This window comes from Heloderma suspectum, chromosome 2, assembly GCF_057233095.1.
Source record: "Heloderma suspectum isolate Gila_16-S chromosome 2, 16-S_ref, whole genome shotgun sequence".
NCBI classification, from domain to species: domain Eukaryota; kingdom Metazoa; phylum Chordata; class Lepidosauria; order Squamata; family Helodermatidae; genus Heloderma; species Heloderma suspectum.
Genome location: NC_139459.1, coordinates 165069553 through 165084185, shown reverse-complemented (window position 1 = coordinate 165084185; position 14633 = coordinate 165069553). Strand labels below are relative to the sequence as shown.

Below are 14633 nucleotides of genomic sequence, written 5' to 3'. Positions count from 1 at the left end.
AGCTCTGCTAGTACGCATGGGCAGCAGGGCAAAACTCGTTGGCCTAGCTATTCCAGTAACGCACTGATTTGCGGAGGATGGGGTGGGTGTGCGGAAGGTTGAACTGGCCCTTTAAAGCCCGCTGGGCTCACGTGGGATTGTGCAGAAAGAAACGATGACGCACACATGGCGGAGGGGAGGGGGCGTCTCCCCCCGAACGCGTGGTCGTGCCTCATTGGCTAGACCCATCATCCAATAGGAAGCAGACATCTGGGACGCCAACGTTCGGGGGCGCAGCCCAACCCGCCGTGCTGCCGACGGGCCAATGGCATTACCCGCCCGGATCGGTGCGAGCAATCAGAGCGCGGCAAGGGCAGGCGTTCGACCGAGCCACTATAAAATAAGGCGAAAGCTCCTCGCCGCCTGCAGTTGTTCGGTCGCTCCTGTCAGATTGAGGCGCGAAGATCGTGTTTCTTAAAGGGCCAGGCGCCTCTTGCCACCGGGGGAAAAAATGGGTCCCGTCTTAGTCTTCTTCTCCCTGCTGGCTTTGGCGTTCGCTGGGCCTGCCCAGTATTTCAGGGAGGAATTCGGGGATGGAGGTGAGGAGCCTTCTGGGGGTGCCAAAGGGGAGGGATGGTTGCTGTTGGTGGTAGTAGTGGGACTGGAGGCCGTGGGGTTGGGTGGTTCAAACGTGTGAGACAGGGGGGAGGCTTCCGGCGGGGGGGGGACGGTGTATACCTGGATTGCCACATTGGGGTAGGGTGGGGTGGGGTGGTTGACTGGCTTAGAGTCGTGTCTAGGGATTTTGAATAAAAAAACAAAAACTATAGGCCCTGGATAGGTTCGCGAACTGACCAAAAGATTAGAGATAAGGAAGGGGAGCGGATGGAGACGGTGGAGGGGTGAGTCGATTTAGGGAGTGCCAGAGTGAATGGGGGTTGATGACACGCGGGCTGTTGGTTTCTTTTTCTCCCCCACCCCCCCGCCATCTTTGATTATGTTGGAGGGGCGCTTGGGGGAAGGCTGGGGGATTCTTGCAGGTTCTTAAAAACAGGGTATCGGGTGTGGTGACGTAGGGGTAGGCAACCTGATGCCCTCCAGTTGTTCTGGACTACAACTGTTAAAAGCCCCAGCCAACATGGCCAATGGTCAAGGATACAGGGGGTTATAGTCCAAAACGTCCAGAGGGGCACCAGTTTGCCTACCATTTAATATTTGGTGTTTCTTACAATGCGTTCCATACCTTATCTTAACAGTTCTTACAACAGTCTTGTAAGGTAGGGTAGGATTCCTGTATTGAAGGTGTTCATGAGGAGGCTGAAGGAATGGTTTGCATATGGCAAGCCAGTGAATTTGTGACAAGACTCGAATTAGGGGATTTCTGACAGGGTTTAACTACCCAACCTGGTGTTCTCCAGAGGGTTTAAACTACAATTCCCATGAGTCCCAACCACTGTGGTCAATGGTGGTGGGAGTTGTAGTGCAAAATACCTGGAGTGAGCCAGTTTGGAGAAGGTGTAGTGCGAATGGGTAAGAAACCTGAGCATCTGGCCAGGAAATGGTATGCAGTGAGTAGGGAAAGGGATATAAATGACTAGTGTAAAAGACATTCCTAAGAAGAGTTGTACCTTAGAGGTGGAATTCTGGGAAAGGTACAGTGATCCTGTCATGCTCACATTTAAAAAAAACACAGTAATTTAAGATGGATTCTATCTTTGAGTTGTGGTTATTAAAAGTCCTTTTAAACAGGAGTTATCAAGTTTGATGGAGGCTTAAGAAAATATATTGGGGAGGACACCTTGGCTCTGTGTGACAGGAGATCCTGTTGTGTCTAGTCTAGACCAGGGATGCATTGGGGACTTGATAATTAAGCCATAATCAGTGGGGACCGTGGGGACATAGAGCATGGACTAAATAGATCGCTGTGGGATACTTCTAGAACACACAGACCGCCCATTGCTGGAGTATCGAGAGTGACAGGTGTAGGCTCCTGCAGTGTGAATAATTTAATAAGTGCATAAACTGCTTGCTGTGTTTTCTCTTAAAAATCTACAGAATACTCTTGTTACTTCATACAATAATAGCTGGCATTTCTCTAACCAGCACAGTCTGTGTAGCTAAAAGAATAGAAGTGGGCTTTGGTGCAATGTGAAATAAGCTGCAGCAGTACTGTTCCTTTGGCAGCTATTAAGATTAGTTGGTAGTGGTGTACCTCTGTTAAGAGGCCAAGTGTTGTCAGAGTCTCTTGATAGCTGTGTTTAGCTGCGTTGGGAATACTGATCTAAAGCTGTCTGTGGGTGCTTGTGCTCTTGACATGCATCTTGCTATATTTTAAAATGTTCTGAACTGGCTTTCATTCAAATGGATTCTAGGCCAAGGTAAACACAACATGTTCCTGACTGTAGAGATGACTTAGGCTGAAATCTCACCACCACTTGCCTGGGAGTATGCCCCATTGAACGTAGTGGGAATTACATTAGAGTGGGGGAGCTGGGGTGGTGACGGCAGACAGGAAGCTCTGGCATGGGCTGGTCCATGAAGTCACAAAGAGTTGGAAGCAACTGACTGAATAAACAACAAAACATATGCAAAGGATTGTGCTGTTAAGCTCTTTTATATACACGAACACTTTTCATTGCACAGATGTTTCATACTGGCCATGCAATTGCAGTGCTTGCCAGATGACAGGGATGACCTCCTTTCTGTAGTAAAATAAAGTTTGGCTACCTTCTTCCAGCATACTAGATGCAGGCATGTAGTGCCAGCCCTCTGTGAGGGTGGTCCATTGTTAGAAGGTGATGAATATGCTTATGATATGGTCAAACCGCTTACATTGTCATTGAAGCCCTTCATAGCTGAAATGGTGGGCTACTAAAAGACTAGATATTTACTTAACAAATTCAAGTTGATGTCCAGGCTGTTTCTGCTTATGCTCAGTTTGCTTGTTGTTCTCATTTGAATTTTACTCCTTCTAAAGGGCTCTGGGCTCAGTGTGCATGGTGGCTACATACTTTATATTCAACAACCCTGTGAAGTAGGTCAGACTGAGAGAGCCACCTTAAAAGGGAAGCCACAAATAAGAGATAACCACTCAGTATAACAGTAGGACAAATGATGTAATAACAAGTAAAGCAACAACAACAACCAAGTATACTTTTGATGTGAATCACATTACTAAAAACTGGACACAAACTAAGAGAAGAAGATTAAGTCCTTGAAATGCTCCATTTGAGTCTCTGAAATGGAACCATTCTTCTGTGTTTACAGAATCCGTTACCTAATTCAAGTCATCTTAATTTCATTGACTGTAACAGAAGGTACTATGATCCATAGACTGTGCCTTGAGGTTAGCCTGAGAGGCCATGATTTCTCCTAGGTTTGCCACCGATCATCATGCTGAGTGAGGGTTTTGGACTCATACCATGCCAAGTAGTTCAATGCTCTGTATGCTGCCTCAGCCTTCTCCAAGCTGGAGATAGGGGAAAGCTGCACTACATCACACAGGCTCTTAGTTTAGCTTGCCTCAGCATGAGTGTTTACCATTTTTAAACTAATCAGGATTGGCCAAACAAACTGATGGTTTGATGGAAACAAAGGTGTTTCCATAGTTCAACGTCACAAAAACATACAGGATAACTGCAAAGTTGCAAAAAAGTTACTGTAACCTAGTTTTATTTATTATTACATTTATATCCAGCTTTTTTCCTCTTGCAAGGAACCCAAGGCGGTGTACATAATCCTCCTCCTCTCGATTTTATCCTCACAACAACAGCCCTGTGAGGTAGGCTGGGCTGAGATTTTGTGACTGGCCCAAAGTCACCCAGTGCGCTTCCATGGCTGAGTGGGGACTAGAACCCGGATCTCCCAGCTCCCAGTCCAACACTCACCACACTGGCTCCCAGTGTGCCAAAAACAATTGTTTTGTAAATAAAGAGAGCAAAAATTGCTGGGTCATACGTTGTACTAGGAAGAACTGGTTTGCCCTGTAACCTCTTAATAAACAGAATTGGTCTGGAGAGTGTTCCTAGCCTAGTGTTAAACAATAGTGCACAGTAGATCATTGCAGCTCTTCATCTTTTTTTTTTCTTTAGATGCCTGGACAAGCCGTTGGGTAGAATCAAAGCACAAATCGGACTATGGGAAATTCATACTGACGGCTGGCAAATTCTATGGAGATGCAGAGAAGGACAAAGGTAAGGATATGATATGGTGGAGGGCCGTGTCCTTTTAATGTAGTCACAGGTGGAATCCCAAAGCTGAAGACACTGACTTCAATGCTGCACAGCATTGGACTGTCCAAAACACACTGACTTTAATGGATTTAAGAAGCCTAACTATTCATGGTACCTTTGCTTCTGAATAGCTGGCTTATTTTGGTAGAATGTATTGCTGTGGATCAGGTCTGCCTTATTAAGTTGTAGTGTATTTGGGATATCCCTTGGCCAGGTAGTTTAGAATGGTTCTCTGATGCATTTCTGCTTCTAATGTGGGAGGTTGCTGTAGCTTTGGAATTCAGAACACCTGAGCTTTAATGAATCATTTTTCTTGTCCAAGGGTGTTGAGCCTCAGGTCCATGGGCCACATCTGGCCTGCAAGGGATTTCAGTCTGGCCCTCCAGGTTCTCCAGATAGCCATGTTTCCTTTCTCATGACTACTGATTGTTCGGTGGTTTCCTGACTTTTGCACAGTGTTTTCCCATTCTGAGAGGTTGGAATGCCTCCCCTAAGGTTTAGTTGCTGCCACTAAAAACTTTAAGATAAAATATGTTGATATTTTTGGCTCCAGCCCTTTTGTCTTTGGCCCTGGTCATCACTGGAATGCATGTCCCAAGAGCTTCTTCAAAACTGAATTTGGCCCCTGGGCTAAAAGAGGTTCTGCAACCCTTTTCTTGTCCTTATTACCTAATGACTGGGAGAGTTTGTGTGAGAGGCTGGTGCAATCAGATTTGAACACTCATTTCTAGATGTCCGTAATGGTATCGCTGTCCCCCATGAAGGGCTTAACTGTCTGTCTAATCTTCCCAGGACTTCAGACAAGCCAGGATGCTCGTTTCTATGCTATCTCTGCTAGCTTTGATTCCTTCAGCAACAAGGACAAGACCCTGGTGGTGCAGTTCACAGTGAAACATGAGCAAAACATTGACTGTGGAGGAGGTTATGTGAAGCTCTTCCCTTCAAGCTTGAACCAAGAGGATATGCATGGCGACTCTGAATACAACATCATGTTTGGTGAGTACTTGCTTGGAGGAGATACTTGTCTGAGCATTTGATGTTAACCTGTAGGATGTTGATTTGGGAAGCATAGGTCAATGAGCTGCCTATGCAATATATAAAAAAAATGTTGCTGCTACTTCCTCTGAATGCCTTCGTGGGTCCACAGATGAACATATCTGACTACGTGGGCGAGAGGGGAGGTCAGGCTTGCATGGTGGTATAGTATCTGCCACCACTCTTCATAAGTCACTTCGGCCCAGCTTTGGAATGGCTCCTGGTTGTGCAGTAGTGAACCTCTCAGCCAAGGATTGCATTCCCTCAGGTGTAATCACATGCTCACACATGCTTAATTTTCTGTTCTTTCTCGCCCCACATCACATTCTTCCATTCACAAGCACACACACAATTCATCAATCATCAATTCATCCCACACACTTTCTTTCTGTCACTCATGCACTCCATTCATTTCTCTCTTTTCTCCCCTCCCCCCTTGTGGTGTGGCAATTAGGCTTAGCCTAATTTCTTAAGCCTAATTGCTGTGCCACAGGAGAAAAGGGGTGGGGGTTGCAGCATACAGGAGGGGTTAACTGTTCCTTCTCAAATCGTGATTGCTATCTCCTGAAAATTGGCCCCATGTGTGACAATTGGGTTGAGAGAGGAAAAGGCCCCATTCACACAAGTGGAGGCTTTTATTTTGAAGCCTAGTTGCTGCACAATGGGAGTAATGAGGGGAGGCTGTGAGTTAGAGGTTCTCTACCCCTGCTTTAAGCATGTTCTGTATTCTGTTAGTGGAGCATTGTGGTGGTGGTAGCCTAAGGTTTAATGAATGTTGCTACCCTCCTTGATGCATTCTCAAGAGAATGCAGGAGTCCTAGCTCTGCTGGTTCCTCAGTGGGCTTTCCTGAAATGCTTTTGTCTCTAATATAGGTCCTGATATCTGTGGCCCTGGTACCAAGAAAGTTCATGTGATATTCAACTACAAAGGCAAAAATGTATTGATCAATAAAGACATCCGTTGTAAAGTAAGTATCTAGAGATGGAGAGATGCAAAAGTCGTTGTAATAGCACTTGGGAGGAGCTTGGAGATGAAGTTATATGATGAAAGTAGGGATGTACGAAAGTCACTTAACCTTTTCGAAGGCTGATATTTGCGGTGGGGGGGAAGTGCTCCATCCCTCCCCCCAAAATTCTCTCCGGCCGGCTCCGCTCCGCCCACAGCTGGACATCCGGCCACTGGGTAGCCTGCAGGGACGCAAACGGCGGCTGCTGTAACCACCGCCATTGCGTCCCTGTATTTTGCCGTGATAGGCTACGTAAATATCTACGTAGCCTATCACAGCAAAAAAAAAAACAGTGGACGCAAATGGCGGCAGCTATGGCGGCCGCCATTGGCGTTTCCTTTTTTTGCTGTTTTAGCCTATGCAAGTATTTACGTAGGCTATTATGGTGAAAAAAAGGGAATGCAAATGGCGGCCGCCGTAGCCGCTGCCATTTGCGTCTGCTGTTGTTGTTGTTTTTTTTGCCATGATAGGCTACGTAAATATTTACGTAGCCTATCACCCTATAATGAGCAAGTCAGCGCAGACGGTAGCAGGTAAGTGCTCCGTTTCGCGCGCCTTTCATGGGGTGGGGGGGCGGGGGGCTTCGTTCCACCACGGATTTTGGGGGGAAATTTTCTCCCAAGTGCTATTACAAGGACTCACCAAGATCCGTGGCGGAATTCTCTGACATCCCTAGATGAAAGCTTGCAAGAGTTGGGATAAAGAGGCAATATGTTAGCCATCTTTGAATATTTGGAGGGCTGTCACGTACGTGATAAAAGCTCTGGCAAAAGGAACCCTTGGAAGGAAGAAAGATCTGGCTTGGCAGGAGAAAAGAGAATGGGTTTCTTCCAATTTAAGCTGTTTCCTTTGACAGGATGATGAGTTCACCCATCTCTATACCCTCATTGTCCGCCCTGATAACACGTACGAGGTAAAGATTGACAACAACAAAGTGGAGTCTGGCAACTTGGAAGATGATTGGGATTTCCTGCCTCCCAAGAAGATTAAGGATCCAGATGCAAAGAAACCAGAGGACTGGGATGAAAGGGCAAAGATAGATGATCCTGAAGACACAAAACCAGAGGTTAGTAGGTGCTAGTGGTGTTGAACACTATCAATATAGATGGCATTTGGGAGCAATGTGAGTAAAAAGACATACTTTAATAGCAGGGGAGATTGTCGAGAGGTGAGGAAACATACTATAGTCTTTGCAAATGGTGAGAAAAGATGGTGACACTATAGCTGCAACTGATGGCTGTGTTGATGACCAGTGGAGGGCAATAGTAATTTAGCATGAGGAAACTTTAATGTTTCTAGCATTGGGAAATCTTACCTAATAAGGAAACCTTATCTAATTTTCTCAATCTGTTTAACAGGACTGGGATAAACCAGAACATATTCCTGATCCTGATGCTAAGAAGCCTGAGGACTGGGATGAAGAAATGGATGGGGAGTGGGAACCACCAGTAATTCAGAATCCAGAATACAAGGTAATAGAGGCTGGGGTTGCAATGTTTGGTTGGTTTTCAAAACATCATTTAAAGGTGTCCCCAATTAATTGGGCAGCAGAGAGAACAATCTAAAAGAGAACAATCTTGGAGAAGTTTGCTCTACTCTTACACAAAGGAATGCCTTCTTTAAGATCGTGCCTACTGTGGGTATATCCTCTAACAGTTTCTTTTTCTTAGATATTTTTAGTTGTATGCAAATATATGCAAATCTAGACTAAATTTCTTCATTTGGCTGATGGTCCTGAAGGTGGCCTCTGCAATACCTCTAATGCAAATAAGGCTTTTGTGTTCTGATGGATTTTACTCTTTATTGTACACATATAGACACTTAGTTCACGAACTATCAAGCTTGTGATCTATCTATCATTCTGGAATTGGGTTTCTTTTTTTCCTTTTAAAAAAACTTTTATTCAATTATTGTGCATACTACAATGAGCTTATAGTCAACAAATACAATAACTGTCAGCTATTCAAACAAAACATTTTAAAACTGTATTTCAATTATTTCAGTTAAATTAACTGTAGAATGTTTTTAGAGCACCCCTCATTTAATTAGGTCCCTCCAAAATGAAATTTGGTGTATCGGAGGCTTATAGGCCACTGTCCCTTGTTGACAAACGCAATGAAGGGAAGCCAGATTTCCATCAAGTGGCTATGTTTGGCCACCCCTCTCAGAACTCTGTTATGGTGAGTTTCTCTGACAGTGCAATTTTCTCAGATATTGGTGAACTGGCCCTGCATTGTGCAGCCGGCACCTGTTTTCCAATATTGTGTTATTTCTAGGCACACTACTAGCAACAAAACAGGACTACCTCACTGTTGCAAACTGCCTTACGTTATCCATTAGAGATAGCAGTGCTCGGAGGGGTTATGGCACAATGATGCAACCAGCAATATCTGAAGTCACCCCAAATACTCCAGACCAGAAGTGTTGAACCTGGAGACAGTCCCACCACATATGGATCAGTGTCCCAGTGCTCCCACATTCCCTCCAGCAAAGTGGAGACAGGAAAGGGTTCATCTGATGAAGTCTGGTTGGAGTGAAGTGCCATCTGTATATTGTTTTAATTGTCAACTCTTTGGTAGCTTGGTCCAGCTGTTATTGTTTACATGGCACTGTGCATCAGTTTCCCAGACTGTCTTTAAACTTTGTGTGTCACCCGTCGATGCTTCCAAAAGTACGTTACAATTCTTAAATAAGAGTCCAAGCTCTTGATAGAGTAGGGCCAACTGCTGGATGTGATTGAGGTGGAAAAATCATATTGGTTCTTGGGTGTATTGGGCAAGATGAGGATATGCAAGTATGGGTGCTCTTTTTCAAGGCACTACTGAAGCCACATGTGGAATAGTTGGATCTGCATCTAAGAAAGATGAGTTCAAACTGGGGCACACAAGGAGAAGCAACTGCAACAATCTCAGGAACAGAGCAGAATCTAATACGTCATTCTACAAATTCACTGGAGGGAGTGGGGTGCAACGCAGAAGCAGGAGAGGTTCAGGTTAAATAGAGCTGGTGGGTAAAAATCCATACATTGGCCACTTCCAGTGTGGAAATAGCAGGTTTAGAATTGGATAGCCAGATAGTGGGATGGATTATCTTGATCCCTTCCAAATGTTTGGCTTGATGAAATAATAATTGATCTGCTTTTTAAAAACGGCAAGGGATTCATAGTCTTGTTTGCCCAAGCTATTTTCATGAAAAAATTTTAATCGGGGTGAGGGCACATATTGGAGAAACACAGTTTCTAGCCTGACCCCTTTGACCTAGGTTAAAAGTTCAGTCCTCCCACTTTTTCTTCTTCGCTCCCCCTCCTCCCAGCAATTTAATTTGTATTGCTGTTGGTATGACTTGCTAAACACCTTGTATTTACAGACTTGAGAGACATCTGATCGTAGACATGGCAAGGCTATTACAATCCCTCATCACCAAACTATGTGCTAGGGTCATCTATTTTGTTTCTGTCTCCTACATGTTTAAAATAATTGAAAGCACTGATCATCTGAGTACTAGAGGTTGGAAATTTCTGTTCTTGTGTGCCAGTTGTAGTTTCTAGATTTCCCATTTTAACATACTTGTTTTCCAGGGAGAGTGGAAACCTCGTCAGATTGACAACCCTGACTACAAAGGGGCATGGATTCATCCTGAGATAGATAATCCTGAGTATATACCTGAACTCGACCTGTACTCCTATGAGAACTTTGGTGTCATTGGCTTGGACTTATGGCAGGTGAATTCTTATTGTCTGAATCCCAACAAACTCCATAAAAGAGGGAGGTCAACAGATTCAAATACCTCTCCAGAGATTTACTGCAAAAGGCCAGAAAGTTGAGAGTTGTGGTATTTATATAAAATTGTCATCTTGCCCTTCTAATGTCTAATCACTACTCAGGATGACACTTTAAACCCTTTAAATTGCAATGATGTAAAATAAAATGGGTTGTGTCAGACTTTGTCATGCTTAGAGTAGACTCATAGAAATGAATGGTACCAGTAAGTCATGACTAACTTAAGTCCTGTTAATTTCATTGGGTCTATTTTAAGTGACTAAATCGGGATTCAACCCAATAAAAATACACGAAGTACAACAAAATATATTAAAAATACAACAAAAGCAGAGACCACAGATAAAACATAGGAAAGGAAAGGTTCCTCCTGTGCAAGCACCAGGTCATTACTGCCCCCTAGAGAGATGCCTGCTTGCGCCGGCGTTTTCATGGCGGACTATAGCGAGGTGGTTTGCCATTGCCTTCCCCAGTCGTGACCAGCTTTCCCCCGGCAAGCTGGGTACTCATTTTACCGACCTCAGAACGATGGAAGACTGAGTCGACCTGAGCTGGCTACCCGAGACCCGGCTTCCACTGGGATCGAACTCAGGTCGTGGGGAGAGTTTCAGCTGCAATACTGTCGCCTATCACTCCGTGCCACACAAGGCTCATAAGATAAAACAACCTTCACATAAAACAGCAGATACTTTACATTGAACATAAGAACATCTAAGAATGCAAGTTACGTTGTTTTACATACTGGAACACCCTCCCTAGTGAGCTATGGCAAGCCTGCTCAATTGAATGGTAACTGAAAACTTTCCTGCAGTTTTGGAGACTGTATTAAAGATTGCTGGTGGTGGCTGCTGCCTTAAATACAATCGGATCTTTTAAAAATGCACTTCTGTTTATGTTCTTTGATAAGCTGCATTGAAGGATTTGTGGCAAAAAGTGAAGTATAAATTTCAATGATACCTGGTCAGATTAACCTAGAGCTGGCAGTTGCTTATAGTGGAGAAAGGATAGCTGGTTAAAGAGCTCACTGATACTGCTGGGGTAATGTTGCATGCCCGCCTGGTTAAGTGTCTTCATTGCTTGACAAGCTGTCAAAACTGGGATGCCTGGAGCTTACCGTTCTTTCTGTTTGCTTCAGGTCAAGTCTGGCACAATATTTGACAACTTCCTGATTACTGATGATGAGAAATTTGCTGAAGAAGCTGGCAATGAAACCTGGGGTGCCACTAAGGTGAGGCATTTTGTCTTGTCTTTCTTAGAAAAGAGTCTAAGCACTACTTTGTAGCTTTTTGTGTTATCTATCTTCTGTTAAGTGTTGTAAATTAGAAATCTTCCTCTTGGTCTGAAATTAATCAGTGAAAAGTTTTGAACTTCCAATTTGGTCTTTAGTAGGTTTTGAAGTGTTCTGAGGGTGGCTTTAGCCAAAATCCCATTGCTTCCATAAAAGCTTGCATGAATGTGAGATACTTTTTAACTCCGAACGCTAAACCCAATTTTCAAATGGTCTTTCTCCAAAAAGCTTGGAGCACCTACCACTCCTTTGGTCATGGCAAAAGTGATAATTCCTGGGTGTTCAATACAAAAATGCTTCTAATTTCTAAACTAACCTGTGTTCAAATTAACATTAACTGGTGTTATCCTGCTGGGGTTTTTTTATAATAGATTTTTAGTAGTTCGTGAATTGTTTTGGAACTGTATCCCATTGAAGGGTGGGATATAAATAAGTAAATGCCTTGGTAAACCAGGCTAAGGCTTATTCCTCTGTTTCCAACAGCAGGCAGCCAGATTATTTTTGAAACTCAAAAGTAGGGTATGAAGCTGATAGCCTTCACCTGTTTTATCTACAACCTCTTGTATTGAGTGGTATATGAGTTCTGGATATGGAGCTTCAATTTTCACTTACCTTATCTAGCTGTTGATAAACCTGTCCTCCATGAGGTTGAATTCTTTGTAAAAACATCTAAATTAGTAACAATTGCCACATAAGCTATATGTTCTGTGAAGTGGGATATCCTGGGAGGGGGCCCTTAGTGTTTGCAAGCCTTGAGCTTCCACTGGCTTTAGAGACCTTGCCTAGCCTTTCTTACTAGGATGACCTTTTCAACCAGCCTCGATTCAAGAATGCGTTTCTCTAAATTGTCACTAGGATGCTGAAAAGAAAATGAAAGAACAGCAGGATGAGGAGCAACGAAAGAAGCAGGAAGAGGAAGACAAGAAGAAGAAAGAAGAGGAGGGAGAAGATGAACCTGAAGGTGAAGATAATGAAGATGAGGAAGAGGAGGAGGAGGAGGAGGAGGAAGAAAAGGAGGAGGAAGAGGAAACGGAGGGCCCATTGAAGGATGAGCTGTGATTGGGGGTTGTTGGGTTGCTTGTTGGCTGAGCCTTGGCCTGGACCTGTACCATGCTGTCCACTTGGTTGAACCCAACTAAGGAGAGGGGATAACAGTAATGTCTCTATGAGACACAAGAACTTTCTTTTTTTATTGGTGTGTTTGTTTGTCTTAACCCCCTTCCCAAATACCATCAATTATTCATTCATGTGTGTAGAGGGGAACTAGAACCTGCATCCTAAGAAGGCTAATTGTAGGAATATAACCCTTTGAAATGGGGGGGAATATACATTGACCTGTTTTTTTTAATAGCCACTTTTTCACTGAAAGTTTGTTTCCAGTGGCCCTCCATAAATGGATGTCCAAAAAGCAGAACAACTCTGTCCTTCCTGAGCTTGCCCTTACCTTTTTAAGGTTCAGGAAGCTTCAGATGGTGACTTCATACTAGGGTGAGATGAGATGGCTTCCACCATGTCTCAAAGAAATGAAATTAAAACAACCAGTATTGTATACCATGCATGTGTAAGGCCAATGGTCCTCTCTCATTCTAGGAAGAACATGGATAGTAGTAGTAACTGGGTTCTTTCTGCTGCTGTGCATATCAGACAAATCAATTTGCTCCTTTTTGAAGCACCAAGAAATGAGCAAACTATTTTTTTAACTTGTTCTGACTGCCTCTCTAGTTTTTAGCCTGTTCCTCTGGGGGTGGGGGTGTCACTTCAGAGCTTTTGCTGGAGGATCGAGGGGGGGGTGAGTAACTTCTGCTTTGTGTTAAAAGGTGTCTTCAGGCAGGGAGCTAGGAATTAAAAAGGGGCATCTGGAGGCAAAGAGACTAACACCAGAGGGGGTCATCTCACTTGTTCACACTTGAATGTATGAAAGATTGAAGAAAATTTCTATTAAATTAAACTTCATGTCTGGCCCATACACTGATTTTTGTGTCTTATTCCTTGAGTTTGGATGGGAGTTGCAGCTTGAGTGCCAGCTGTGCAGCAAGGTTCACTTTGTTAAAATTAAAACTGAATCACGTTCTACTTCTGGTACCATCAGTTTGCTGGATACTAGGGAAAAAGTCAAATAGCAACTTAAGTGTGAATTATAAAATGCAGCTGCACTATGCTCATTCTACACTTGGATCTATATTTCTTACTAGCTCTGAGCAGGGAGAAAATTTCCTGTCCCTAAGGAGTGGGGCATCTGAATGTATTGGGAAATGGCAGTCAATTACTGTCAAGGGGGCCTATTCTTGGCAATAGACATGGGAGGATTCACAATCCATGCAACTGTCTTGTGCAAGTGAAAACTGGCCTGGCCAGCCAGTAAGCCACCAGTCCTGGCATACTGGGAAAACTTGTGATTTCAGCCATTTTACATTGAACCTGTGTCAATGTGAGAACACGTGGAATCGAATGCATAAATGAACTATTGAGTCATTTTCCTTGGTGTCTTCATCATGAGAACCAGGTCTTTATTTTAAACATGCATACCATTTTTTTATTTTTTTTTACTAATTGTTGGAGACTGGGACTGCTGTTTCCCTCCTCACCTGTGATGTGACTGCTATCCAGAGGAAACAATGGAATAGTTCAGGATGAGTTTAGGCAGCAGCATTTACAAAGATGACTTGCAGTTCTTTGCCTGCAAAACATTTTAAATATGCTGAAAATATGAATATAAACCCTTAATTCCCCTCCCTTCTGTGAGGGAGGCTGTGAGGCTTAGGCCAGCCCTTTAATGTATTTCACTGTTCAGACTAGATCTGCTAAAGTACAGATAAAAAGACTAAGACAACCGCAGTGTAGATTGGGCATACTTGCAGCACAATTGTACGCTTATCTACTTGGATGTAAGGCCTACCCGGTCTCTAGGACTTACTCCCACGTAAAGTGTGTTTTGGTTTACACTGTTAATCTCTCTGTACAACAACCTACATTCTAAGTGCTTAAAAGCGCTGCAGTGGAAAGTTCCCGTGTACTTCGTCGGTGACTATCTTGCTGGAAAAAGAAAAATGGCCCATAAAAACACCTCCAGGTTGCCGCCCCCTGAAATTCTGCTTGAATTGTCTCCTCCTCGCCCAGTGCTACTGGTTGAATGTAGCTGCGCTGTGCGCCGTTCACTTGCTAAATTTACTAATCCCGCTGAACGTCAAATGGAAACGCCCGAGGCAACCCGGAAGCTGCGCGGGGCGAATGAAATCCCGACCGCCTTCCGCCTCTATGATTAAAAGCCCTTCCCGTTCTTTCACCCGTCACGTGGGAAGGGCCTGGCTGGCGGCGG

General features: G+C 44.0%; 1 protein-coding gene across 1 annotated transcript; it reads left to right on the top strand.

Moving 5' to 3' along the window:
- Positions 1-404: 404 nt before the first annotated feature.
- Positions 405-13482, top strand: CALR (calreticulin). The gene is made up of 9 exons (XM_084835696.1): positions 405-578; positions 4071-4172; positions 5004-5207; positions 6120-6214; positions 7110-7319; positions 7612-7725; positions 9831-9974; positions 11165-11257; positions 12173-13482. Exons 1-9 carry the CDS (start codon positions 491-493, stop codon positions 12374-12376), a joined length of 1254 nt encoding a protein of 417 aa, XP_084691822.1. The 5' UTR covers positions 405-490; the 3' UTR covers positions 12377-13482.
- Positions 13483-14633: the final 1151 nt, after the last annotated feature.